Here is a 27,883-nt window from a genome sequence, read left to right on the forward strand (position 1 = left end):
TGGCTGGTATAAATTTGTGTCCCAGCCCTGCCCCCAAACTGAATCACATCCTCATATCTTGCCACAGATGTGCACCTACTTCAGTCTGTTTTTAAATACCGTCTCCGTGACGTGACTTCTGCAACTCACCCCCACCCACCCCCACCTCCTTGCAAGTGCACTTTTTTTTTTTTTTTTGGACTTTATATACTGTACCTATATAACTGTAAGACTTATAGTAAATCAAATGTATACTGTAGGAATAATTCAAGAAGGGATCCTTACTTACTAAAGAACAACTGAGATTGGTCCGATGTAATTTCAGGAATCCAAAATGAAGGAATACACTGTGTGGCATACACGTATATCAGTAGACACCCTGTTCAGTTCCTACTCATATCCACCACCTGATCTGACCTGTCTGGGTTTTACAAAGGCATTTGTTAACAGGGTGAGGTGTTGGAGGTGAATTCTGCAGCAGGCCGGATCTCCAGGAGCGATGTTGGGACTGGCGTACGCTACGTGCGCTGGGCAAAGAGATGTGCAAATACAATTGTGGCAAGTGGTTTAATTCCCAGAGCGCCTTTGGCAAAGAACCTAGCCTCATTTCCAGCTGTATGATTGTGCGAAGGTGGAACTGGAAGTGGCAGTTTCCTCAGGACTGCGGGGGCTTCGCGTCTGAAACTGCTGTGTCGTTCTTCTTCATCTTTTGTCGAAACTACTCACGGTGAATAAAGGCCGGACACCGATGGCTACACCAAGCTGTCTTATTTTAATATGGCACACATGCTTAGGCAGAGGGATCTCAAGTTGTTCCTGTAAATGAACATTTAGTTCTTTATATGTGAATCTGATCTTGAGGCGGACACTTGATGTTCTGCTGTCTAACTATAAGGATTTGTATGTTTTATTTTGCGGAGCTGGTTTGGCGAGCGGTGTCTTTGGCTTTATTTTCCAGCTACAGGGGTTGCATAGGTACCCATTTTCTATAGAAGCTCAGTTGTTGCTTAGTAACCATTGTAATTTTGTTCACCCATAAATATTGTATATCTGAATCATCTCCACACTGTAAATAAGATTGAACATGTCTATTAGGGTGCATCAGGGGAAGGGTGCTTGTTAATTTAACAAGAGTCTAAGTAAAGATTGGTCGTTTTTATGTTACACAATGAGTGAGTTTGTCAGTTTCATTTGGTAGCTGCTTTCATCGTTGCGGAAAGATGGCATCTATACGCTTTTCATTGTTTTGTACTTATAAGGTGCCGATATTTGATGTAACCTTTATTACTTATTACTTTTAAACAAAACCTTTTGAGAACTTATCACATATATGAAATGTCAGGTTTCTGCACTTCAACCTGGAGTATCTAAACTCAAACCATCTGTCACTGCTAATCGACAAATCTTTATCTTCAGAAAAGGACTTTAACGCCAATGCTGCAGAACAGTCAGCACACCCAGATTTGCAGAATGGCCCAAGTGGTGTCATTTATTTCCAATGTTGAACTCACTGAAAAATGTTTTTATCCATTATTTACAGGACCATATGTAATTATTTTACATTTTTTCTTTTATTTTTTATTTTATTTTATTCAGTGGTTAAGGTACTGGACTAGTAAGCAGAAAGTTGCCAGTTCAAGCCTGACCAATGCCAGGTTGCCACTGTTGTGCCCCAGTGCAAGGCACTTAAAACTTAAGGGGTTTTTTTGTGGGTTGTTTTTTTTTTTTGAATAAATTGAGTAAGTTGTACTCGGTCATAAATACTCATTAGTCATAAGATGCTTAGGATAAAAGCGTCAGCTAAATGCCATAAATTGAAATTGTGTATCAATACAAAATTCTGTAATAATTACCATGTTTAAATCAGGCCTATAACCAAACCACTACTATTGTAATTCAGTTGGTCACCCCTCTGGACCAGGTGTGGAAGGACATAAGTTCATTACCTGCTTAAGGTGTGGCCTGGCTGGGCCTACAACCTGAATACCTCGCTGTTTAAAGGTCCCCCTTCACCAACAGATGGTGCTGTAGCACAAAAGTTTTAACAAACTGTCCTGACAACAGCAGTTCTGTCAGAGTATTACATGCTGTCATGACAAACCTTTAACCAAAGTGAATTCAGGTTATATCACAACAAATGAAGAGGAAAAAGCAAAATATAATTTTTACTTATTTATTTTCAACTTTTGTTGGCTTACATGTTATGAATAGTGTAAACACCCAAATTCAATCTTCAATCACAGGTCATAAGAAATGCATAAAATGGGATATTTGACAAAAATCAAAAGAAACAAAAAGAATTTAAAAATTAAGACCTAACAATACATTCTGAAACCAACACTTCTGGGGCCAGATTCACTGATCCAGATTAAACTCTAATCTGGTATGATGGTAAAAGGTCTCTGGTTATTATGACAGTTATGCAGGACTCGTTGTCTGTAGAGTCACTGACGGAGAGAAGACTGTTTCTGAAGATGATGAGACGCATGTGTCCTGTGGTTTACCTCCCAATGCTGAAAGATCTGTTCAGGCTTGCTAGCTATACAACAGCCCTACCTTTGTTCCTGTACCCAACACACCAGTTACTGGTAAGAACTTCAATTCTGCATCTTGAATTTTCAAACAGCCACTGTGCCAATATTGGAACAGAGTTTGTGCTCACGTCTGTGTGTTGGTGAGAACTAAGGAAAGACGAAACTGCATTTAACTTCACACAACCAGAGCCAAAATGGGTTTATCCATATTTATTTATATATAATGTATGTATATATAAACAATACAAAATTCACAGTAATGCCAGCCAGATTACTGTGAAGTTTAAGCTGGTGGGGGTAGGTGTCCACCAATATCAAAATAATCATCCCATTTGCCCATACTCATGGTTAAATGGACCAGCAATAGCTAATATGAGAAATGGTTTGGTCCATCACTGTCTTTACTAGTTTAGTGTCCTTTACAGAGAAGGAATGGGCCGTCAAGTTACGCTCCTGATTTAAATCTTGCGAGAGTATAACTACAGAAAAACTGGAACGGTTCTGAACACCCCTCAAAGCTGCAAGTCCAGTATGGTATTCACAAGAAAACCATGCACCAAGAAAGCAATGAACATAAAATGCTAATGCCATTCTGAAATCTGTCAAATAAAAAGAAAAACATTTAAAGATAAACCATGAAAGATCTCGTTAGGACTTCTGCAGCATTTAATGTTTACGTTCCTGTTGCGAATGTACAGGCGTTAACTGAAAGTGTATACGAGTACTTTGGACCTATTTTGAGACACAGGTGGTGTTCAGTTCAGGATACGAGTCCCAGACACGACGTACATGATGCACCAGAGAAGAATTTTCATTAAGAACCTCCTTCAATCAGCCTTACTCATCCTTCTTGGCAATATCAACATTTCCTTAAATACTGCATCCTAAAATCTTACATAGCATAGCTTTAAAATAAATGCTGAAATGTTATATAGTTTTCCTCGACGACATCCATACACGAACGATACAAGTAGCTTTCAGAGAGGGGAGGCGCCTGCCCCGATGGAGACGAACGCTACTCTAGCGACTGCAGCATGAGGAGCTGTTTCAGAACCTTCGTTTGGCTGGTCTCTCGTATCTCTCCGGCCAGGAACATCTCATCCACCACGGTGTACACCTTACACGCAACAAGCAACACAGTGAGTCAGCAAAACACAACAAACAAACCACCGCAGTCCATAGGTTTGCAAAAATGAAATGTGATTTCAACCAAAAGATTCTAGCAAAATTCCCCAAAAAGGTACATAATGGAAGCTAGTAATGAGTGAGATTGTGTAAATAAGTACTCTCTCACTGCTAGAACTGTTCCTTTAAGAGTATTCTCTCTCTCAGCCTGCAGCGGCTGCGTTCTGAGTCCCCCAGTAGAGGCTCCAGCACCAGTTAGCTGTGATGAGAGTAATTATGCATCTGAGATGCATTTCGTTTTGTTAGTTTCACCTTTCCTTTAAAGAAGTTAACCAAAGGAGAACGTGGCCAAATGTGGGCGCGAGCTCCATCAGGTTCGGCCAGTAGGCGGATTCAAAAAATACACCAGGCAATTAACGAAGCTATAGCTCAGCTCAATTATCAGAGACAACTCTTAATTGTTTTAGAGGTTTCCTTTTACAGAACACCTCCCCCACACCAGAACACTGCGGCTTGCTCTTAATTGTATGATTATTGTAATTATACATCAAATACCGGTTGCCATGGTAGTGCATTCCTACAGGGCTCACCCCCCAACCCATCTCTAGTATTTGTATCCATGGAATCATCTCTCCATATCTCCATGATAAAAGCCAACTTGCACCTAATAGTTCAGGTATGCGGGAGACTGAGGGATATTTTTGAATTTACCTTGTAGAAATTGAAGACCAGATCTAATTCGCACACGTTGTGGAAATATTCGTTCAGGACCTGCAGAAAGGTGAGAGTCACGTTTGTTCCTCGACGATGAGTCGGCCTATTACGTACAAACACTGCCGAAATGCCACACGGTAGAATCACAGCCCTATATCTGGCCACACCTGAAAGAGCGTCACAGTTAATGCTGTTTAGGTAATCTAAAGCTATGAACAAACAATACTGCAAACACACCAAATCATCCATCCGTTTAATATAAATTAAAACACAAACGACCTGCACACCCTCCCTACATGTGAGGCACCCTTCTGCTGCGGTACCCTTGTAACATAATACACAACTCGTTTAACCACTCCAGTAAACAGCCTAATCTGATTAACTACAGATTTTTCTACAGTGAGCTGGAATCTCTGTAAAGGGGCGAGGCACACGCATCTTAACTTACTGTTCACCAATAGCTGATTGCCTTACGGCATACGAGGGACACTGAACTCTTGCTCTGCACCCTGGGACCTGTAGCAGGACACCACGAGCAAGGCTCACCGCGGGGTGGACCGACGGGGAAGGACAGGTGCAGGCAAGAAACGTTCCAGCCTTCCAGGTCGCAGCGCTGGTTAACTGGCTGCTGGCATCCTTCGGCCACATGCACGCCAGCAAGCCACAGAGAACTCAGCATTTCGTCTAAAGTCTAATTTCTGCCAGCAGCACGCTATCCACATAATGCACTTCTGGAAGTGCACATTTGTTTACGCTTGGAAGTGTTTAGCAGAAACGTTCTATTCAAAGCGACTTACACTTTGTGACAGAGTACGGTTCAAACTCACTGAGGGTCTTGCTCAGGGGCCCAACAGTGTCAACTTGGCAGTGGTGGGACTAGAACCCACTATTAGTGGCATATCGGCTTTAAACACAGAACGTAATGCACAGAAAAAACTGTTCAAATTGGCGGTAACTCAGTTCTTAGGCATTAGGGCATCAGTAATGTAATGAAATTTGAAGTGGGCATAAACTCCATTTACACATGAATGTTTCTGTACATAAGTAAGCAGGAGAAGAGGGTTAGTTACCTCCACAAAGTTATGAATGCCCTCCAGGTAGGCCAGGTTATTGTCAGTGACATCCACACAAATGCAGAAGTACAAACCAGCGTACCTCCTGTAGATAATCTTGAAGTTCCTAAACTGAAATACAAAGAAATACAATTATGAGAACGTTATATTGTTCACGGAAGTATGCACGTGCACTTCACAAGACCACAGCTAACATAACTGTAACAACCTTTTAATTTAAAAGATTCTTATCACCCAATATATGAGAATATGGAGACTATTTAACAGTCACTACATTCACTATAGGGTTTAAAATACTATGGTGTATTCAGTGTTCCTTATTAAAGTCTACCCGGACCCAAGAGAGATGTAATGTGTCGAGGCATCTTGCACGCGAGTACCTCTACAAAGTTGGTGTGCTTGGCGTCACGGACCGTCACTACCGCGTGCACCTCCTCGATCAGCTTCTGTTTCTCGTCATCGTCAAACTGCATGTACCACTTGGCCAGTCTGGTCTTCCCTGCTCGGTTTTGGATCAGAATGAAGCGAATCTGCAAGGAGCGTCACGTGCATCAGTCAGCTCGTGCGACGGCGCGTATAGGTGGTCCTAGCACATCAGTACCTCAACCTCCGGGGGTCTGGTTACGGGGCTAGTGTGTGCTCCTGCACAAATGCATTTTTATGCTTGACCACTCGACTAAGCTCCATCATGTTACCTATCCAGCTAACAAAACATAGTCAAACATTTACAATATGAAGTTAGTTCGTGTTATGTCGTTGAATGTTACCAAACATACATCAATGTAGCTAGGACAGCTAACTAAAGCTATGAAGCTGGCTCATTCATTCTATACGTCTTTCCGTCTGAACGCAAGTGCTTTATTGGCCAAAGCTTTGGCCATTTCGTACTTTTTAATTTTTACAACTGTACACAAACATTTGTTAATGTCGTTTGATTGAACACTGCGTTAGTTTAGCTGATTAGCTTCGTGCGCTAAGTCAGGTAGCGGACCGACTACACCGCCAACTCCCACACCCCCGAATAAAACTCACCATCGTGCGCTTGATACACGGACAGGCGATAATTTATTTATCTCGCTACGTGAAGGAAAGCTTCGGAAGCTCCGCTAATAAAACAGAGTTAACACCTGGGAGCTGCTCTTCTGCCGCTATCTTGCTATTCTTCCCTCAAGGACGCAATGGGCCTTGGGCGCGGGGAATCCTGGGTAATGTAGTTTTGTCAGCTGAGACAATGGACGACTGTGCTGTTGAAGGACTCTTATTATGAACTACAAGTACCGTGTCGTATATAGTCGAACATAATGACGTGAGATTGCGTAAGATCATGTGAGTTTAGTGAAATGGTTTGCCCTGCATTTGAGTATTTTTATTTTGGGTTATTTTTATTCGTAGTGAACATTTTGGAAGAACGTTTTTCAAAAGCAGGCTACAATGTTAAAATAATATATAACGGGTTTTTTTGTTTTGTTTTTTTTACTTTAAGTGGACTTAGTAAAACTTATTTCGTCACTGTGAGTCTTAGGCTCGATGGGGGGAAAAATGGTAGAAAGAAAGCAAAAAATATTTAGTTGTTTTAGTTGTGATGAAAGACTGACCTAGATTGGTGTAAGTCAGTTACTGATGGTCTGGGCTGGCACAGTGACTAATGCCACAACTAAACTGCATTCATGGCAAAAAGATAAGAGAAGAAAGCATATATCTGCCCCAGATCAGTGGCAGGGTGAATGCTTTGAACAGTCAGTGGCAATAGGCCTGAGGGACTGTGGTGTAGTTTATTTACCCAGGGCACTGTGCGGATAGCTTCAACTTTATGACAGAGAAGTAGGTTCTGACTATGATTGTGAGGGAGATGTATGAACAGTATATATGAAGTACAGGCAGCGTTTGCTCTCAGAGTGTTTTCATCAAAGTTGGCTGTTAAAAAAAAGGTTTACAATTCTTGTTCCTTGTGATCTTAGACAGGTATGACTCACAGTGATCTCATAATGCATCAGTGTATCAGATAACTTTTGGGCCTTTTCAATATGAGCCTCTTTTGTAACACTGTTAACGATGTCATTTAAATCTAGACTTTTTATTTCACAAATATTATCTGACCTTTTCCCTGAAGTCTAACCAAACACATCTCATAAACTTTTAGCAAATGATTAATAGCCCATATGTTCTGTACTTTGATACACATGGTCCCAAACGTTTTTTAATAGTAGGGCCACAGAATGAGATGTTTGCAACTAGCTTTTAATTATTGTTATTATTGCTTTTAATTATTATTATTATTTAATAGAAACAATACATTATTATTATAATTAACAACAACAACAATAATTATTATTGTTAACTATTATTATTATTATTATTATTATTATTATTATTATTATTAATAGAAACATGTTTTGAGTGTCAGGCTGTTTTGTATTAGTGGAGACATAGGCTAATTGTTGTATATGCTTTGTGCGTGTTCGTCTGTGTTGACTGTGTCCGTGCGCCGTCGTGGTGGAGCTCTTTCTATTCTCTGGGAGTGAAGGGAGGAGAGGCTGAGATCAGGAGAGCAGACGCCATTATTGAAAAAACGCACTTACACACACACACACACACACGCACACATACACACACACTCCGTCACACAGTCGTGCCGTTCACGGTGTCGGATACGTTTTCGCAGAAGAAAATTCAGCTTTGGTTCATCAAATTATATTGGTGCGTCTTCCAACTGAAATGCTTACATGGACGTGGGCAACTCTGGAAGACTGGGGCACAACAAAGGAAATAATAAGTGGTGAAAAACAACGTGGTGAACCCAGGGGGAGGCAGGATACGAGGCTTCTCTACGCCCCTCTCCAAGCTGAAACCCAGTCAAGCACTCGGACTTCACGGATCGCTTTTCACTGGCAGATTCTTTCAGCTTTACCGCTAACAGCAGAAACACGTTCACTAAATTGCGTGGAAAAACTTTCAAAGACAAAAAAACCCGAAAGAATAATTAAAAGAAGAAGCTTTTTGTAACGGACGTCAGGAAAGCGGAGACAGTTAGATGGATGGGACTGAAGGAAGACTTATTTCTTGTGTTTATTCATGTATTTCTTGAGCCGGTTGGGGCTCAAGCTTTAGTGAGCCTGGGAGACCCACGGAGAGAGAGAGAGAGAGAGAGAGAGAGAGAGAGAGAGGAGAGAAGGAAAGCGGCAGGGAGCAATGCTGTGGTATGTACCAGTCTCTACTCTTCCCATTCCAGTTTCGTTAAAAAAATAAATAAATAATAAAACCAGTCGATAAAAGGCGCAGGAGTAGTTGGCGTTGACACATGGGAGCAGTGTGCCGTTTTACTGACGTGGTATGAAGTGCGCCGTTGTAGAAGGGAACGTGGGGCAGATACGCTCCTGCAGGGGATGGAGATGCCTTTTCTGCAGCTCCCGAGGCCCGTAATGGTGAGTGTGGTGACCAAGGAGCAGGCAGTTGTGCGCCAGCCAGTCGTGTTTCTTCCACTGACGGCGCTACTTCTGGCCGTGTCGGTCATGTGAAGCGGCTGGAGTCTTAACGCGCGCCCCGCGCCCGCACCGTCCCGAGCTCCGTCGCTCCCAGTATGGCTGCGGTTATCGGTTAAATCACGGTGCGTCTACTCCACACGGACGTAGTCCATATACGCGCCTGCTGATGGTGAAAACCTCATAAACAAAGCCCAAATAACCCGAAGAGGCGTTTCTCATCGCACCGAGCACAGGAGAAACGGCACGATGTCTGAGCCTCCACTCGGATAGCGAGCTAAGATCGCTCCGACTAGGGGCTCGGACCCCCAGACAGCTGTGGAGCCGTGCTTCCTCGTTACCAACCCCGCAGATGACACGGTGCAAACATCCTCTTCTCAATCAGCGTGGACTCTCGGCCTTGTGGGATGTTGTCATGTAGAACCTTGCTACAGAACAAAAAAACACTGATATGAACTAAAATGTGTGTTAAAATGAATTGGGGAGGTAATCTGAACTTGTGGAACTGCGAATACAAGCCTGGTGTTAATTTCAGATAGAAAAGAGCAGAAAGGCAGACCGTTGATTTGTTTATGATGAACACACAGGACTAAGTCACTTTGGATACTTTCATAAAAACAGAAATTGTGATTTTGTTAAGTAGTAAACGATGCTTAACAAGCTTTATTCTGTTTCAGTAAATTGCCATATTGGACATTCATACAAATAGGCTCCAAACGGAATAATCACAGCGTTTGAGGCTCCATGACCGTAGATGAAAGGTCAAAGCACTTTTTCCTGGGGAGAACTTACAGTGAAGCTTCATTGCTTCTCAGCTTCCTGCGCTGGAGGTGCGTGTGGGTACTTCCAACCACACCACCACCACGGTGCTACTCTGGGGTTTGGCCTCAATTCCATTCAATATTTCTGACATGGTCAGACCACAGAGAAACCACCTGTCTGTCCTAAACGCTTCCTGGCAAACTTCGTGACATGTTACTTATTACAGTAAATGGGAATGAATGAGCGATGGTAAGTTAGAGTTTAACAGTATGGGTTTTCATTTTACCTTCCGATATTACTTTGGAAATGAAATAGTGACGTCTGGTCTAAAAGTGGAGAGAATTATAGAATTCAGATGAATATTGCCTATTTGTGAGCAGTTGTATCATTTCACATAATTTTCATGTCATTTAGCTGCATGGTGTTAAATGTGGTTTATTCAGAGTATGAATTATACAGTGTCAGTGGGGGGTGGGTACCTTGTAATATTTACAATTACAGGTAAAAAGCATATATATATATATATATATATATATATATATATATATATATCCAATTGTGTGTGTGTGTGTGTGTGTGTGTGTGTGTGTATCCATTGTCCGTCCCCAATCAGTTGTTTTTACCTCTTTTTGGGGGGGATGGGGTCCAAGTCTTAACTAGGAGGGTCAGACCCCCACAAATCTCCCCCGTAATTCGAACCGTGGGTTTCCTGGCAGCGTTGCTGCTTTGCTTCCAGGGAGCGTTACAGAGCACGGCTGGGTTTTGCACGTCAGAGAGTTTGAGGAATTTGTTGACCAGAGTTAACGGAGCAGAAATGAATCCATATTCCTCAGCAAAGGTCATACAGTCAAAAGTTTATCGAATCAGGAATGAGGGATAAGAGAGAGGGGAATGTCTACCCAGTCAAACGCTTCGTGTTCTCCCTTCACAGCAAACAGCCTTATCTCCAGCAGGCAGAAGTTAGAATTTGTTTCATGTGTGTAAATGTAAATCTCTCATTCACAGAGCACTTCTGCCAGAACTAGTACTTCTGTTCCTGTGAGGGTCCGTGAGTGCCTCTGCATATGTGTGTGTGTGTGTGTGTGTGTGTGTGTGTGGGTTTTTTTTGTGAGATTCTGTACAATAACAGTATGAGGTGTTGTAAAGGCCATTGGCCAGGCCTTTACGTCAGCATGGACAGGGAAACGCCCAGCAGGACTTTCCGCATATTCACAACTGAGGGACTTTAATTGAGTAGAGGCTTATTGATGGATGGATGTATGAATGAATAATATGGCAGATTACCACAACAGTGGCTGTGCGCTCTGTATGTGGCTCTGTATGTTCTATAAGCTCCTATCTCTCTTTTAATTTCTCTGTGGACTAAAGGACACACCCATGTGAGTCCAGAGATATAACCTAGAGAACAATGGAGGAGGTGTAGCATTTTCTAACTTCTCACCACCCAGGTACTTAAAGGTGTGGATTATATGGTCCAAAACAATTATCCTGATAAAAAAGACATTTGAATCTGAACAGTATTGCTGTTAAGAATAAGTGCTCTTTAAAGAAAATTCAATTTGAATTAAATTCAAGCAAATCAATTTGCCGCCAGGATAGTTGGGGTCTGGGGTCCTAGACATCATACAGGTAGTGAAGTGGTCACCCAGACCATGAGCAAGACATGGCATTTGGGGTCCGTACTAAACACACACAGCTAAAGTCGTCAATCTAAATTGAGTTTTGCTACCAAATGTCTTCCTCTGACCAGCCTTTTCAGTTAGCAGTTTCTTCCTATTTAAGGACGTGTTCTTGCTGTGATTGGCTCACTGCATTTGGTGCATGCAAATGAACTGGAGCAGTGAAGCTGGAATATTAACAACATGCCAGTTAGTTTCTCAGTGTCTGGCAGAGAGCTCAGATTATCCATGAACTGCCAAACTGTCTGAACAACCAAACACTGTGTTGCTGAGAAGGACCTAGCGATATAGATCACCGTAAAAATACAGACATTTAAATTTGCTAATTTTCACCTTGATCTGTGAGAGTTAGTGTGGAATAACTTGCCTTCTCCTCTAGTCAGAGAATACGTCAGTACTTCAAAAACTAAGCATCACTTACTTGCATTGTTCCAGAAGGAGAATTTCTCTCTGACACACAGAAACATTTAAAATCATCACACACACACACACTGCTTATATGTTCTGTATATATTACATCTTGCATGTATATAATCCCAGGCTCAAACAACCCCATTAAATGCATCTTAAAAGTATTTTGACCGTCAACATGTAACAGCTGTTATTTTGGTACCACCAGCACTGCAGACTTTGTCATAATGAGTTAGATATTTACACTTCTGGACTTGACTTTAGCTTTAATTAGATCGGTTGCTAGTGTGGCAGGTGTCTGTTCTTCCCCCCGTCGCTAATAGCGGTGTCATTTGCAAAGTGAGGTGCTCCTTTCACTTATCTAACGACCTTCTGCTCATGATGCGCTGTGGATAATTGCAAAATCTTTTTTTTACGTTGTCATATTAATTGATTCAGGACTTCAGTAGTCATTTATTGTATTACCGGACTGATTACCGTAAAGCCTGTTTGGTGTTGGTGGATGGCTGTATCATTTTTCTGTTCTCAGATTCCATGGCTGTTTTCGTGTTTGTGTATGTGTGTGTGTGAGTGTGGTGTGTTGAATCTCAGATGGCTGGAAATCTTGGTATTGTTGCAGGGCAAATGATGCCTTGTTCAGGTCAGAGAGTCATTCAGTTTTTCATTCTGTGAAAAAAGGTGTTGGCTTGTGAATCCAGTCCCGACAAGCCCTGACCACACCCTACCAACCCGCAATAGCCATGCCACCCTCATCCCATGCTTTTCCTTCTACGTAGACTGTTAACCGCTTCACAATCCAGTATCGATTTAGAGCAGTTGTTTGCTTGTATAATGCCTAAGAATGGCATCATGAATGGATCGTTTCATGGGAAATTAAGTGGGCTTGATTCGAATTGGAAGCCTGTGTTTGATAAAGCAAGGAGCTAATTTTAACTAGTCTAGAATGTCTACCCCAGATTACACAGCTCTTTCTCTGAATAGCTGCCTTGTTTGAGAGTGGATTACGGCAGAACGAGGACTGCGTTTGGTAATGAGTAGCTGAATTTCCATTAAGAAATTTGCTGGAGTTGAACAAGTTCTCCTACCAACCCCCCCCCCCCCCCCATCAAGCCCCCAACCCCCACTGAGTTGTTTGATAGTGTATTACGACCAAAGAGTGTCTTCCAACGAGGGGATTCAATATGAACCAACATTAACTGTTGATAATGAACCAAAAAGCCTTCCAGAGCGCTCAGAGGACCCTAAAATCAATAAGAAGGTGGTCATGCAACCGTAATGGGTATCACTCGCCCGGAAGAGTGCTCCGTTAAGAACCGAGGTGGAGCTACGGATGATCACATCCACAGTGATCCTGTGGGGGAGGGGACCAGGGTGCCCCCTCCTCCAAAGAAAAGACGCTGGCCATTGTCACGTTGTTTTGAATCGCCCGCCATCGGTCCAGGCAACAATGGCACACCACATTGTTGTAAAGAAAGGTGTCCATGGTGACGGGTGTCCCATGACGTGAGGACTGTCCATGGAGATGGGGCTTTGTGTATCAGTCAAGGACTACAGGCATAGACCAGCTGAAATGCCCAGATATCCACACCCGTGAGAGACGCGGGCACGGACTCCGCCCCAGTTTCCCTGGAGAGCGGTGGTGCATTGGCTTAGCCAATGGGGAGACGTACACGGTGTAGGGGATGGTCTTCCACATTCATCCAGACTCCTGCGTCGGCAGGCATGGCTGGGCAGGAATCGCCTCCGAGTCGGCGCTCCGGTGCTCAGATGGGAATTTTGAACAGAATTCCATGGTCACTTCTACCCTTTGTGGTTCAATTGCTGGAGTCTTGCTGTGCTCCGCACAAGATCCTTACTGTCTGGTTACTCTCCGTCTGGCCTTCTTGGGTTATCTGGTCCTCTCTCTCTCTCTTTCTCTCTCATTCCTTTACACATCTTTTTCATCTCCACTTGTCCTCTGTTTCCTTTCATCAGGCTGCTGCTTTACCCCTGGTGGGATTCCCATCTTCAGGGGGGGCATGGGCTGGTATTCAGGGTATCCATGTGGGTGGGGCTTAGGTGGACCAGAACTCCCCCTGGGGGGGGGGACATTAACATTATGATGTGATACTGGGCATCGATGATGTAAGGCTGAAAGGAAAAATCCTTACCGAAAATGCAGCTGGGGGCATGTTCTGCTTCCTGTGTACTTCCTCCTAGTCTTTGTGGGGTTTGGTATAAGCAAGATGAACAAGGACTATGCAATTAGCATATTCAACGTTAGAGTTTCTCAGTGTTGATAGCTTAATTACAACCATCACGCCCACCTGTGTGTGTGAGTGTGTGTTTGTGTGTGTGTGAGAGACTGAGTGGGAATGAACAAGGGTGATGGCGCTGTGGTTGCTGTGTAATGAAATGTGGCAGCTTTAATCACACACACAGCCGTGGTTTGGGAAAAGTGAAGCTATGATCTGATAAGACTGAAGGCCTCGCAGAGTATCAGCGTCTGCCTGCCGCTACCTCCTTCCTCATCTCCTCCTCCTCCTCCTCCTCCTCTCTGCTGCCCCTGCTCTTTGGCCTAGAACCCGAGTGACCACTGTGGTGACCTGTAACACTGCCCAGTGTCTGTAGTTCAGATGGCCAGGCTTGAGGAGCGTTGTTTGCCCAGGGGTTAGGCCAGTCCCCGAGCCCGGTGGCAGGCTAAAACTGAACAGCGTGGCTCATAAAAGGATCAACGGTTGCCACAGTAGAATTTGACAGGTCTCTTCCATCATGTGATAAGAGAGACATGTCTGACCATGTTTCATTCCTCGCGTCACGCCCTGCAGACAGAAGCTGGAGGGCGCGGGCCTGGCTGGCCTCATCGATTGTCCCCGTTGTCCCAGCTCCACTTAGCTAATGATGTCCACACCATCGCACAGGCGCCAGGCAGGGCAAGGCGGGAGGCACTCGCGCAGCACAGACACTCTCGCGCTGTCCGAACTGGCAGAAAGGGACATGTTTTTTTCTTTCCCTTTTCGCGTTCCATTTCTTCCCACACGGCTCATCACAAGAGGAAATGCATTCCTGTTTATGTAGTTCCACCTCCATTAGCTGCTAAAATGTTATCGCTGAAATCTGGCTGGAAGGTGCCCCTTCTCGCTGGGTCGTATCCTGCCCAGTGACACTCTCCGGATACAGTGCGTCCTTTGTTTTGGTTTGTGGGGGTTTTGAGCAGATGTTTGGGTGACCTGTCTGCCTCCTCAGGACAGGAGCGCTACGAGGAAATAAAAATAAACAAAATGGCGGGAATGTTTTGTTGGCGCCTTCCAGATATGAGAGTGCACGAGCAGCTGACCCCAAACGATTTAGAAAAGTATACGTGGTGTTTTCTAGGGTATGATTTCAGAAGGGTTACAGCCTACCAGTCAAAGGTTTAATCTTGAAACAGGAGACCTTATGATCCTTCGTTTAAAGGACCTCAAAGCGCATGGTGTGTTAAAAACCGCTCAAGAGGGTGGAGGTGTGTTCTCAGACAGCTTCATGATTCAAGAGGGTGGAGGTGTGTTCTCGGACAGCTTCGTGATTCAAGAAGGTGGAGGTGTGTTCTCAGATGTGGCTTCATGATTCAAGAGGGTGGAGGTGTGTTCTCAGACAGCTTCATGATTCAAGAGGGTGGAGGTGTGTTCTCAAACAGCTTCATGATTCAAGAGGGTGGAGGTGTGTTCTCAGACAGCTTCATGATTCAAGAAGGTGGAGGTGTGTTCTCAGATGTGGCTTCATGATTCAAGAGGGTGGAGGTGTGTTCTCAGACAGGTTCATGATTCAAGAGGGTGGAAGTGTGTTCTCAGACACTGTACAGAAATATTAGGGTCTTTTAACAACAGTTTCAGGTTGTGGAAGGTTCCGTCCATTTCCCGATATAAACCCATCTCCTGTGTGTTTGTGATGATTATAGTGCAGGCTCACAGGAACCTTGTCAAGAGAAAACAAAGCGCATGTTAGTGCAGGAATGCTGCCTGTCCGGTATCGCTGCTGGAGGCATCCGCGCTCGGTTGGTTTGGTCTTCCATGCTGTGTGTTTTAGGCTGGGGCTCCTGCTGCCATACCACAGCCTGCAGCCTGAATATAGCATTCTTATGATCATGGCTAGCTAGTTTCTCCATTAAGCAAGGATTCTCTCTCTCTCTCTCTCTCTCTCTCTCTCTCACACACACACACACACACACACACACACACACACACACAGACAGTCTAATCTCTCACACTTCCTGCCATGTCCCATAGTGCATGCCTTGTGTGTCTCTGGCTGTACGGATCCTCTACCAAGGCTGGGGGATGTGTGTCCTCTCTGGGCCTGCACTCCTCCATTAGGGACCAACAGCAGGAAACAACCCTGGTGCTCTGCGCAGTACATCCAGCCTTCTCCTCGGGGTTGGCTTTGGGTCTCAGTGGCTCTCTCGACAGTTGATGGGTCCTTTGTGTTTGTGTTTGGGCAAGAGGGCGGGGCCTGCTCTCAGCTTGGGCCGTGCAGCTGAGTTTTCTCTGGTTCTGTATTCTGGTCTTCCTAACAGGTCTATGAGCTTTGTGCCATTTACCTGCAGTTTGCAGAGGAATCCAGAACACACCAGACTGAGAGACACCAAGGAGGGAGCTGTCTAAAGCACAGGACACAAACGAGAGAGAAAGAGAGAGAGAGAGAGAGAGAGAGAGAGAGAGAGAGAGAGAGAGAGAGAGAGAGAGAGAGAGATCACAAAAAACATTGTCAGGTTACACACACACAGACACACATACATACACAGCTACGCATCAATGTCAGATTTTTTTCTTCTGGAGGGGAGGCATGGCACCAGCAGTGTTTACTCTAGTCTTGTGTTCACTGTTCCCTCCCCTGTGCTCTGATTGGTGCTCAGATGAAGTCAGCACTTGGGGCTGAGCTGTGACTATCTAACTTCATGCAGATCTTGAGGGGCGTCTTTGTGAGCGAGCCATTCAGGTGGGGGCGAGCTACTACCACCACTGGTGTCACTCCAGAGTGTTCCTACAGTCTGACTTCATCATGAGAATCACCACCCCCCTGCCACACTCTGAGCGAGTTGTTCAGTTCGACACGTTGTTGTGTTTGTTGTTCTCATCAGCCCGTATACGACACCCTCCCCACCTCTGCAGATCAGTGCCGCCGCTCGGCAAGCTCAGCAGAGCTGTGTGGGTCGATGTTGCACAGGGTGACCAGCGAGGCGAACCTTTAACCTTTAACTCCGCCAGCTCATCGAAGATCATGGCCTGCACAAAGAGCCAGAATGCTTACGTTTTGCTGACATTTTCGAAGGCTTTGATGATCATAAATCATCTCACTGGAGCTGTAAGGCTCTGGTGGGGCAGGCTCCCCCTGGGCAGCGGGCTGTGTGCGGCGGCCTCTCTGATTGGGGTTCAGGTTGACCGAATGTGTTAGTAGTCCATCCAGTGAGTCTGACAAATTCACATAATCCCTTATGCGTGAACATGCAGAATGATTAGAGCTCATGTTTGCTTTCTCTCTCTCTCTCTCTCTCTCTCTCTGCCTTTTTCCCCTCTCTCTCTCTCTCTCTCTCTCTTTCATCTCCTTTAATTTTTTTTTATATCCGTAGGGTTTTTTTTTAACACCCGTATGGCTCCTCTGAAAGAGTGGCTGAAAACCTTAGCCAGTGAGATTTGTTTTCATATCGGGCAAAGCCATTGTGCGTTCTGCGCGTCACAATGTCGGCAAACAGGGCCAACGAGCTCGGGAACAGCCACGGGGCGGTCCGTTCACTGGCAGGTCAGCGGGCAGCCAAACCCTGCGTGAATCCTGCCTGCATTTCCAAACGGGCAGAGCCCAAACCGCCTGTAACCGTGACAGCCGCACTGTCGCCCACCAGTGTGCGGTGACCACCGCTGCATGATCAGGTGGAGAAGAAATGGAATCAGAGAGGTTTTCTTAAGATTCCTTCTCAAATCCAGCATGTAGCACAAGGCCTCACAAAGTCAGTTCACCCCCGATCGACTCGCCTTGCCTTAGTCCTGTGTGTCATCTGTGCCTCGTACTCAGGAACTGTTTAATTACCAGCTAAAACGTTGCAGGGAGTCATTTTGTGCCGAACCGGTCCGGCCTGAGTGCGGCACACGTACCGGTGCACATTAGCGTGATGACCCTCTGTGCACGGATCTCGTCGACGGGATCTTGGTGTCTTGGCATCCTCGCCAGGGCCTGGTGCAGGACAAGAGACGTTAATGCAGGGCTAACGTCGCAAGCTGCTATGTGAGGTGCTGTGCGTCTGGTGTGAAAGCTGTCAGGAGACGCAGTTTCGCTCGTACGTAGCGGCGAGGCAGCGCGTTTCAGCAGGTCGGTAGAAGAAGCTCTTACTCGTTTTCATTGTGGGGTTTTAAGCCATGGTAATCCTCTTAATTAGCCATAATCTACAGACCCCAGACTGAGGCTCAGATAATGAAGTCAAACGCTTAGACGCCATCCCAACGGCCCCACGTGTGGGATCGGACTTCACGTGAGCAGCTGGGAAAATGGTAATCTGCGTGTGCAACTTGTCGGGGTTTCGTGTGGGCGGGGCCTTGTGGAGCTTTCGTGTGGGAGGTGCCTTACAGGTGAGGTAGAGGGCAGTGTGAATAAAAATGACACTTTTGGGGTGTGATGAAAAAATGACACTTTTGGGTGTGATTTTATACAGGAATGGAAGCTGCTTGCCGTTGCTGTGATTCGGAACGTAGACGCAGTTTTTGGCAGCAGGGCAGGAAAACAACTTTTTCCCCCCTTGAGAAATTTCAATCCATATTTCTTGTTTGTTGTCAGCCTTTCTCAGTCTTCTGAGTCCCTCAAGACTCTCGTGTCCTTCAGATAAGCCTCTTGTATTTACGTCCCCACGTCCAGATTCAAGCCTCGGCCATTAGAGACTCAGGGTATTTACTAGAGGTGCCACTGGACAAACAGGGAGCACAGAATCCATTTTAAAAAATCATTAGTAACATGTCTTCCTCTGGTCGTTAGTCAGATAGCCACTGCTCTGTCCTGAAGCATTACTGTGTAACGTTAAATCCATCAGGATGAAATGTGTGCATTCTTTTTAACCTGCATTAGTTCACATTTGTTTTCTCCATCTACTGTGTTTCTCATCTCCACCCCTGCCCCCTGCGCCCATGACGGGGTGTTTCCTGTAGACGAACTCTTTCTCTGGACGGCTTCACTTGGAGCCACATTCCTGTGTTTCTGCAAGCTGCCCTCCCTCTGCCTGAGCATATGCATGACCCAGACAGCGTGTTCCTGCCAGGTTGCATTTGGTGTGTGTGGGGGGAGGGTGGGTGGGTGTGTGTGTGTGTGTGTGTGTGTGTGTGTGTGTGGAAATGTTCCACCTCTGAGACCCCTGGATGCGTGTTCAGCTCTGAGTGCTCGTGTGCATGGTAATGACGCTCCGGTCCGGCCCGTGTACATCGCGGCCTTGCGCCAGAGGCTTGTGGGCGCTTGTGTTTTTGAAGGATTCGTCTGCTTGATTTTTAGTCTTTTGATGCTGTCACATTATTTCAATATTTCAAGGCAAACTGTAGCGTTACACATGATTCACATGAAGTGCGTCACATCATTCATTTGACTGATGACCCTTTGTAACAAACTGTCCCATGTAATCCTGTAAAACGTTACATAACGTGTCGAGTGTACATAGATGCACACTGATGGCGTTTTAGTTCTTTTGGAGCTGGGGGGACCATGGTGCACTTGCTATGAGGTTCAACTGCAGGTTTAAATAAATTCTGTAAAATTCTGGAACAGTGATGGTGAGATCGGCCTGAACCAGTGTGTGGAGACTAAAGGAGCTCGGACCCAGGCGGGTAACCTGGAACTCAGTGGATGGCACTCCATCTTACCCTGGGCCCAGGCCCTAGAACGGAGGCACCTAGGGGACATTTTCAAAGCCAACAAGCAGAAGGTCAGAGAAGCGCAAAGCCAAGTCGCAAACGTGAAGGCAGCTGAACCTGGCACAGTTCCAGCTGGGGCACGGCTCCACCTAGGACAAGGCCGATGCCAGTCAATGCCAGTGGGCTGCAAACTTCAGACCGCAATCACTCGCAAGGGATTTGCAACCAAGCAGTAAATCTGCAAATTTCAGTTCTCCAATTACCTTTGGGCACTGTGTTTAAAAAGGACCAGTTTGTTCAGGATAGTAAATACCCTCAAGTTAATGCTGACATTCTGTTCCTTAAAGAAATAGTTTGGCATAAAAACACTAATTTGCACATTTCTTTCACTTACCATAGATGTACTAGCTGCTATATTAGCTGTGGGATAAACCTTTATTTGTGTCTATAAGCGGTGTGGCCATACAGTGTCACAAAACCCAGATGTGAGTTTGAGATTCCTTAACAACCTGACATTGTTTGAGGAAGGGGCGTCGTGATTTTGTCGTGTGAATTTCTCATGTGCTGCGTTAGTCTGGTGTCTCCAGAGCAAAACGAAAGTAGGGAAATTTAGAGCCCAGGCATTTGGCGATCGATTTGACTGTTTTAGGGTAATTGCAAAAACTACCCCTTTGACCTTGGTGTCATGGTTACGTCAACATCAGACGGCACTCTTTTGGCATGTGTGAACATTGAGTACTCCAATCAGAGCTTTGGCACCTTAAAAAGCGTCATATGTGTTAAATTTAAAAGTCAGTCATTTTACCAGCATAATGTTGTACAGACAATTTCTGAAAGTAATTTTTATTTTTTGTATTTTTTATAAAGTGAAGGTCATAAATAGCAAATGCATGGTAAATAGTACAGAATCTCTGAAACATCCAGGCCACTAGGTGTCAGTGTAATGTCTGTTGCCAGTCTTCATAATCCTTCTTCTAATCCATAAACCGCTGTAGATTAGATTGTAAGTAGTCCAGATTCATTTCAGATGTCAGTCTGCTCCTGGTCTCCCTTGCACAAAATGTTTACGTAACAGATCTTTTAATGCCCCTCTCACCTGTCCTCTCGTTTTCTTTTCTCCCTCTTTCTTTCCATCTTTCTCTCTCTCGTTCTCCGCCCCCACGTGACTGAAGGCGGTGCCGAATCGGTTGAGCCGTCTGGCTGGACTCCAGGGCGGCGCGGGCCGTTTTGTTTGGCCTGTGAGTGGTTCGCCGTGTTGGGAGTCATGGACTGGATGTGCGTTTTGTCTGTCTGAGTCTGGAAGGTGTGTCTTAGCACTGTGGCTAGAACGGCTAGATCTCGATGTTTCTGTTCTCTTCTCGTCACGATTTCTGTGTTCACTCATGTGTTCTTCAGTCTGCTCTCGTGCAACCCTGAACTCCAACCGGCATTGCAACACCATGTTTACGTAACGGGACCTTCTCTGTCCACTCTTCAGGTTAATATATATTAACTGGATTGCCGAGTGTGTGTGTGTGTGTGTGTGTGTGTGTGTGTGTGTGTGTGTGGCCTTGAGAGAAACTTTGAGAGGACAGTCTGTGCAACCCTACCTGCCCTGCATGGGTACAGGCGTCTGGGGGCGTGAGGTCAGCCGTAACGTGACCCTCCAGAGTCACATGTCTGGAGTAGAAGAGCCTCCCGTGGTCTCCCTCAGTCCTGCCTGTGTGTATCCCATCATCCCCTGGATTATATCAACACTTGCTTACAGTGGCCAACAAGTCTTATTGTCTGCACTGAGAGCTGTTGACAGCACTGATGATGTTGGAATCCCACAAGCTCTGCTGTGGGCCGCGCCAGACTGTAATCCCTGCATCTCGCTCTAATCTCGTCTAATCCCTGTGTTTCAGTCCCGCTCTCTCTCCCATCACCCCCTACTCCTCGGTAGAAGGATGCTGGGATGAATCTGCGTTTTGCCTCCGTCAGTCATAGCACGGGCCATGCTATCAAGAGAGGATGATGATGGTAATGATGAGGAAGAGAGACTTTGTGGTAATGAGTAACAACTGGTTGACAAAGTACTACAGAGAATGGAGAGAGAAGTGTGTGGGTGTTTGTGTGGTGTGCACACGTGTGTGGGTGTGTGCACGTGTGTGTGTGGCTGCACATACTAAACCAGGAGTAAAGTGATGGTTGATCAACTACTAGCGTGGCGTGTACACGGCACTGATGTGCTGTGTCTTGTGTCAGGCCCAGTGCAATTTTAATCCCCTGCTAATGTGTGTGTAGCTCCAGACGTCACACTCCCTGTGGTCTGACTGAAGCCCCTCTGCCTGTCTGACACTCGCGCACACATTACTGAAAGGGAAAAAACCCTTATCTTTCTCACCAGATTCACAAATGAATGAATATTCAGTGTTCTTTCACTCATTGAGAGAGTCACACACACACACACACACACACTTTCTCTGCAATACATTATTTAGCTGTGTGTGTGTGTGTGAGAAGGTGCTGTCAGCCAGACGTGCTGTGGTTGATGAATGAGAGTGTTACTGCAGTCAGATTCAGCTCTTTTGGGTGTGTGTGTGTGTGTGTGTGTGTGTGTGTGTGTGTGTGTGTAGCCAGCTGTTGCTGCCTTCCATAGCTGGGGTGTGTGTGCGTGTTTTCCTCTGAGCGACTCTTTGTTTGTTTGTGCTTGGGCAGGTCCATTTAGATCCGATCAACCCCTTTTCTCTCCCTGCAAGAGCCTGTGGCCATGATGGAACACACAGATAAGTTAGCCCATCTGCACGGGCGTGAGGTGTGTCTGTCCCGCACACACACATGCACATGCGCGCTCGCGCTGCGGCTGGCATTTCCCAACTTCATGAAAGATGGCGTCCCGTGAGTCGCCCCGACGGCACAGGCGGAGTGTAGCCCAGGTGCCGGAATAACGAGCACACGGAGCGCCACTCCCACAGGGGCTGCGTGACGCCAGATCCATAGTGGCAGAGGGGAAAAACGGAAGCAGAGAGGCAGAGAGCGGAGAAGACTCCTCATCTTTCCTAGTTGGAGTTTGCACGGAATCCTACTCATAGCCGACTGAAACAGCCCCAATGTGTTCTGCACGTTACTAAATGCTTCTGAATTCCTTCGCTCTTTCTTGAATGAAGAAGCTGTCGGAAATCTTTTCTGAATGATCTTTTAAGTCAAAAGAAACCCTTGTCCTCTGGTGAATGCCTGTAATGCTGTTTTAGCCGTGTGAGAATTGATTTTGGTGTAAGGACGAAACTTGCTTGCGTCTTTGAACATCAGGGCGTGTTCTCCCCCTGCACACGGCTCTATAAGAGCCGTGTAATGCCTCAGGTTTGGTAGAAGTGCTGCAGATGCAGGTCTTATTTATAGCTACGCAGAGCTACCACACTTCCTCCAGTAAGCGTTCGTTCCAGTAAGCTTTCACAATGGTGCCTGAAAACAAAGAACTGCAGTATAGTTAATTTGAAGTGTACTGGGAAACTCCCAGAGTGAACTGGGAAACCTGAATGACATCACACACCACCTTTCCAAAGCGGACAGGACGGGTAGTGTTTGAGTAACCAGACCTCTTTTTGAATGTTAAAAACCATTAACTGACGTTCATTACTGTGTTGTAGAAACAGTTCCAAGTGCATAAATAATCTCCCATAAACAGGAAGTAATAAGACATGAAGGCAGACGAAGTCCACTCAGACGCTGGTTATTGACGAAGCCTTCTTAAATGTGGAGCCTATTGATCATTTCAGTTGGAGTAATATGTATTCATATTTACAATCCCTATTACTAAACACAACTCAAATGCATTGGAGAAAATGAATAGAAAATAATTAAAACTTTTTTGCTGAGGTTAAGTCAGGGGTCGCCTCGTTCGGGGGTCGCCTCGTTCGGGGGTCACCTCGGTCGGGGGTTAGCTGCATGCATATACGTAGCTGAAATAACATGAGCTGGTTTGTTTGTTTGTTTGTGGATGGGATCGCTGAGGTCGATGCCTTTTCTTCTCCTCGCCCTCTAATGTTCTCCCCATTTGCTCCAGTCTTCTCGTTTTTTGACCAGGCATGTCCAAAGCACTCCTTGTAATTGCTCAGGTGTAGTAATGGCTGGACGAGCACTCGGGCCTCCACCTGCTCCACCCACAGCGTCTGCACTCCAGAAAGCATCCAGCGAGAAGGTCTGTCCTTTATTTTTCTCCTTCCTGCCTCCCCCTCCCCTCCCCCAACTTCCTGTCAGAGATGGTGGGCGCCATGACAACCTGCTCAAGGACATCACACACGGCTTGCCTGCGTGACTCTAAAGAGAGCTTCAGGGGTCGTTTTCCTTCATCTGAAGAAAAATCTAGAAGTTGTCGTGTGGTCTGCCTCTGCTCCCCTCCGATCACTCGAGCCCACCCTGTGGCAGGCAAGCGTCGGCGTAATCCCCTCAAATCGCCCATGACGATCGATGTCTGTCTGGGACGGAGGTGGCTGCCACAGATGGACAACACAGGAAGAATGCAGACTAATTGACGGCACACTTCTGTGTTTACACGCTTCTGTCTGGACGATGTCGGAATAAAGGGTTGAAAATGAGGCCAAGACAGGGTCCCGCAGGGTCTTGCCATGGTCACAAAGACCAGGTGCATGTTGCGGTTCATCTTTACGTCATTCGCAACCCGAGAGCACAAAAGTTGTAATGAGATCAGTTGCCTCGTAGCACTGGCCACTGAGAACAACATAGTCTCTTTCTCTCTCTCTCTCACTCACTCACTCAGCATCTGCACTGCTACACACCTCGCTGCTCTCAGGTTAAACGTCTCCCTTATAGGAAACCTCATGTAACGTCCCACTAGGGTCCTCTCGGTGAAGACACGCATGTCCCCATCAATGCTGCATATCTGTGGTTCCGCTTGGCAGGATCTGGGCTGCATCTTCTGCAGTGGACAGGAGAGTTGTGGCAGTTTCCAGACACCTGCTGCAAATCAGGCGGTTCTGATATTGGACACGTGCTGCTCTGCTCTTGGACGAGTGGTATTCTGGTGGTGTTCTCTTCTTGGACAGGTGGTGTTTGGGTGGTGTTCTGGTCTTGTTCGGTGGAGCCTCAGTTGGCCTGAATGCTGCGTTTTATTCTGCAGTCACATATCAAGTTCTGGATCATCACAAGAATCACTGCAGTGTCGTTTTTTATTAAAGTCGTGCTGTTTCTGTTCCAGTCTTGCTAGTGCTGGGCTGTGCTAGGGGTGAGCTGATTGGTTGGGGATTGGACCCAGTTCTGGTACTGCACCGAAAGGACTGCCATAGGGTGCAGTCCGACTGTCTGCCACACACACGCGCACACGTGCACATACACACACAAATGCGCACACGCACACGTGCTTTCTCTCACTAATTTCCTTGGGCAACTTATTTTGACAAAAAAAAAAAAAACTCGTAATGTATACTGGAGAAAAAAAAAACACCAGTACATGATTCACACACTCCAGAAAATTAACAAGAAAAACTAAATCTCTGCAGCTATCTGGCTCTGCAGTACGAGCTGGTTACTGTGGCAACAAGAAAAAAGTCATTATCTTTAATTGACAGTGTGGCAAGTTCAGATGTTTTCAGTTGTATCTTTTGCTGTTCCTCCTCAGAGTCTTTGTCTCTCTTGGAGGACTCTCTCCCTCTCTCCCTCTCTCCCTTTTCAGCTCTTGTGTGTTGACATTGAGTGATTTAGCATCTGTGTGTCTCTCCCCCTGTGCGTCAGAGGTCGTGTGTGTCCTAAGCGCCCGTGTGTTATTAAACCGCAGGTGAAAACTCCGAGGAGCAGGAGTCGCCTCCGGACATGTTCGCACTCTTCATAATGCAGATTTAGTAGCCAAGGCCCATTAGAAAGTCACTGGTGCTGAGCTGAACCAAAAGACCTCTCAACTCACTCCGTTAAATCATCACATTATCACCGCTCTGGCAGCCCAGTGCGGGGACCCCACACCCCTGCAGACTGTAACGTTTTCCCTGTTACAGCACACACATTCACATTTAACTCGGACGGCTTTGCGCTCGTTAGACGACGAGTTTAACGAGCTGTAGTGAGTCGAGTAGCGTTCGGTGCACCAGCAGCCTGAGCGCTTCGGTTCTGACCCAGCTGTACCTGCATCAGAACAGAACGGCACATTCCTTATTCTCCTGTCTAAAGTGGTTTTCAGAAGCCTCTGTAGACTGGATTTAAGGCAAAAAAGAATCCAGAATGGAGGCAGCTAGCTAGTCCTGGGTTTGTTTGGCCGTGGTACATTGGTATACGGTATAGTGTTATCTCTCCTCAGTGTCAGGGTCCAACATGCATGACGCCTCCCAATAAAAATACCAGCCATATAAATCCCAATCCTTTTCTTAACAGTTTAAGGGTGTTTTTATCTGCTCTGGTGTGTCTGGCTCTCAGCACACGTGATTGACGTGATGGAGTTCTGCAGCGTAACGCCTGCCTGCGTCTGTCTTCTACGAGCCAGAGTTCTGTACTCACCAGCAGTTAATTGAACAATTAATGTTAGTAATCGTATACTTTGTCATAAAAATCTGACTCCTGGATAAAAGGAGGTTGAACATTTGTAGTTCCTGGACCTGAGGGAATGTGATTTGGATATCCATGACACATACTACCTACGGCATACGTTCACTAAGAGGTGTTGCAGGATGGGAGATTTGTATTGAGCTCTGGAATTGGAGACCTCTGGGTTTGTGCTTCTTGAGGCCCCAACTTTCAAGCGAGTTGTGCTGAGCTGTATCTGAGTACCACCTGTGTTCTATGGCATGCCAGAATGTGAGAACAGTACCTGCAGTGTGTGTGCGTGCGTGCCTGCCTGCCTGCCTGCCAAGTGGGCACTCACACCCTTTCTACTCCACCTGCCAGTCCCTTGCTGCATTGTGGAAGGAGATTCTGAGATTTTAGCCTCTCTATATGATTGTTCCCCAAATCCTCAGGCTCATCTAGTACGGGGACGTTTGGAATTTGATCATATCTTCTAAATGTCTCTTCATCACAGTGTCACTGTCTACCTGCCACCTGATTCTTCCAGTGTGGTTTTTATGACTGTTTGTTTATTTTTTTAACCAGCTACAATGCAGACTGTCTCGCTCGCATGTGGCATGGTGGGTGTGGCCAGCTGCAGCGGGGGGCGGGGCAGTGCGTTGACATGCGTCTCACGCTGCCTCCTCACCGATGCGTTACGTGATTAAACTTGCATGAAGCGGCTAGCCGCACAAAGCAGGATGTGTCGTCGGCCTGAAAAGAGTCTTCGCTGTGTCGCCTTGGAACAGACGAATTTGTTACTGGTGTGTTTGTTATTTCAAAGGAAACCTGTGAAAAAGCTTCACCACCATTTTAAAGCACTTTACACACACGAAAGTGAACTAAGTCAAATTAAATCTTATCGTCCTAGTTTTGAGAATTCAGGTACTACCCTAAAACTGCTGACTAGCTGAGCGGAATATTTCAATCAATGTTGCTGTCAGGAATTTCAGAGCTATGTGGTGATTTTTTTTGGTAAACCCACTAAACGTAACGGGGCTTATGCCCAGACTGTAACGGAGGACGTAAAATGTAAGATTAACTTTGAAGAGTCTGAATAAAGGGAAAATTGAGTCCTGAAATGACTACAGGAGAACCTGTGATTGACAGGGAAGGATGAGTGAAAACCCACAGAAGATAAAACTCCTGCCATCTCAGTGACAAACACGGTGGACCAGAAGAAAAACGCTTATTTCTTAAGCATTGCAGAAATCGCCACGGGCTCCCAAAAACATGGGATAAATTCTCCATGGACACTGTCATCTGTCCTGCTAGGTGCTGGATGCCTTATCCTTCCAGACAAACGCGAGGACACCCATACTTCTCTCCAAGTACGCGCGTGACTTAAGAACATGAAAGACAGATAAACAGATCAGATGTGACACGCTTCGACAGGACAAAGCCGTTGGTGTGTACCAGTGGTAAGACTGTTAGTGGAGAGTGTAGGTCAGGACACATGGATTCACCTGGTTAGCAAAACGGTACATTTAAAAACTTCTGGAGGATTCTTTACCTTTACGATAATGTTCAACATTGGATTCTCTCAAATTTGATGTGAAAAAAAAATGCTGTTACCTTTGATTTTGGGTTTTTATAACTTGACTACAAAAACATGTAATGTGTTCCATGTAGGTCATGAATGACTTGAATCCAAGAACCTTTTTTTTTTTTTTTAAAAGAAAAAGGTGCGTGCATCTGTTGGCCGTCTGCTAACCCTTCATCATTGGTCAGTTCCTCGCTACAGGGCTGCTATTTGCTGGTGGGGGATTATGGCTTCCAAAT

At 45.7% G+C, this 27,883-nt stretch overlaps 3 protein-coding genes across 4 annotated transcripts in view; 2 read left to right on the forward strand and 1 right to left on the reverse strand.

Moving 5' to 3' along the window:
• Positions 1-1,148, forward strand: part of rab4b (RAB4B, member RAS oncogene family) — a 9,888-nt gene extending 8,740 nt beyond the window's left edge. The window contains exon 8 of the mRNA XM_027012030.3: positions 1-1,148. This exon is cut by the window's left edge and continues 1,314 nt beyond it. The gene's annotated coding sequence lies outside the window, so the exon portion shown is untranslated.
• A 990-nt stretch (positions 1,149-2,138) lies between these two features.
• ap2s1 (adaptor related protein complex 2 subunit sigma 1) lies at positions 2,139-6,621 on the reverse strand. The gene is made up of 5 exons (XM_027012008.3): positions 6,458-6,621; positions 5,806-5,955; positions 5,423-5,536; positions 4,350-4,409; positions 2,139-3,630 (listed from the first exon to the last, which is right to left on the reverse strand). Exons 1-5 carry the CDS (start codon positions 6,458-6,460, stop codon positions 3,529-3,531), a joined length of 429 nt encoding a protein of 142 aa, XP_026867809.1. The 5' UTR covers positions 6,461-6,621; the 3' UTR covers positions 2,139-3,528.
• Positions 6,622-8,477: 1,856 nt separating this feature from the next.
• The window catches only part of arhgap35a (Rho GTPase activating protein 35a), a 55,605-nt gene continuing 36,199 nt past the window's right edge, over positions 8,478-27,883 (forward strand). Inside the window, exons 1-2 of one of the 2 annotated variants that reach the window (XM_081700424.1) lie at positions 8,481-8,622; positions 23,619-23,753. The gene's annotated coding sequence lies outside the window, so the exon portion shown is untranslated. Of the gene's footprint in view, positions 8,623-23,618; positions 23,754-27,883 lie in introns of both variants that reach the window. The other variant, XM_081700423.1, reaches the window with a different exon arrangement.

The sequence above is a fragment of the Electrophorus electricus genome, chromosome 17, assembly GCF_041902795.1.
Source record: "Electrophorus electricus isolate QZ-2024a chromosome 17, ASM4190279v1, whole genome shotgun sequence".
Lineage (NCBI taxonomy): Eukaryota > Metazoa > Chordata > Actinopteri > Gymnotiformes > Gymnotidae > Electrophorus > Electrophorus electricus.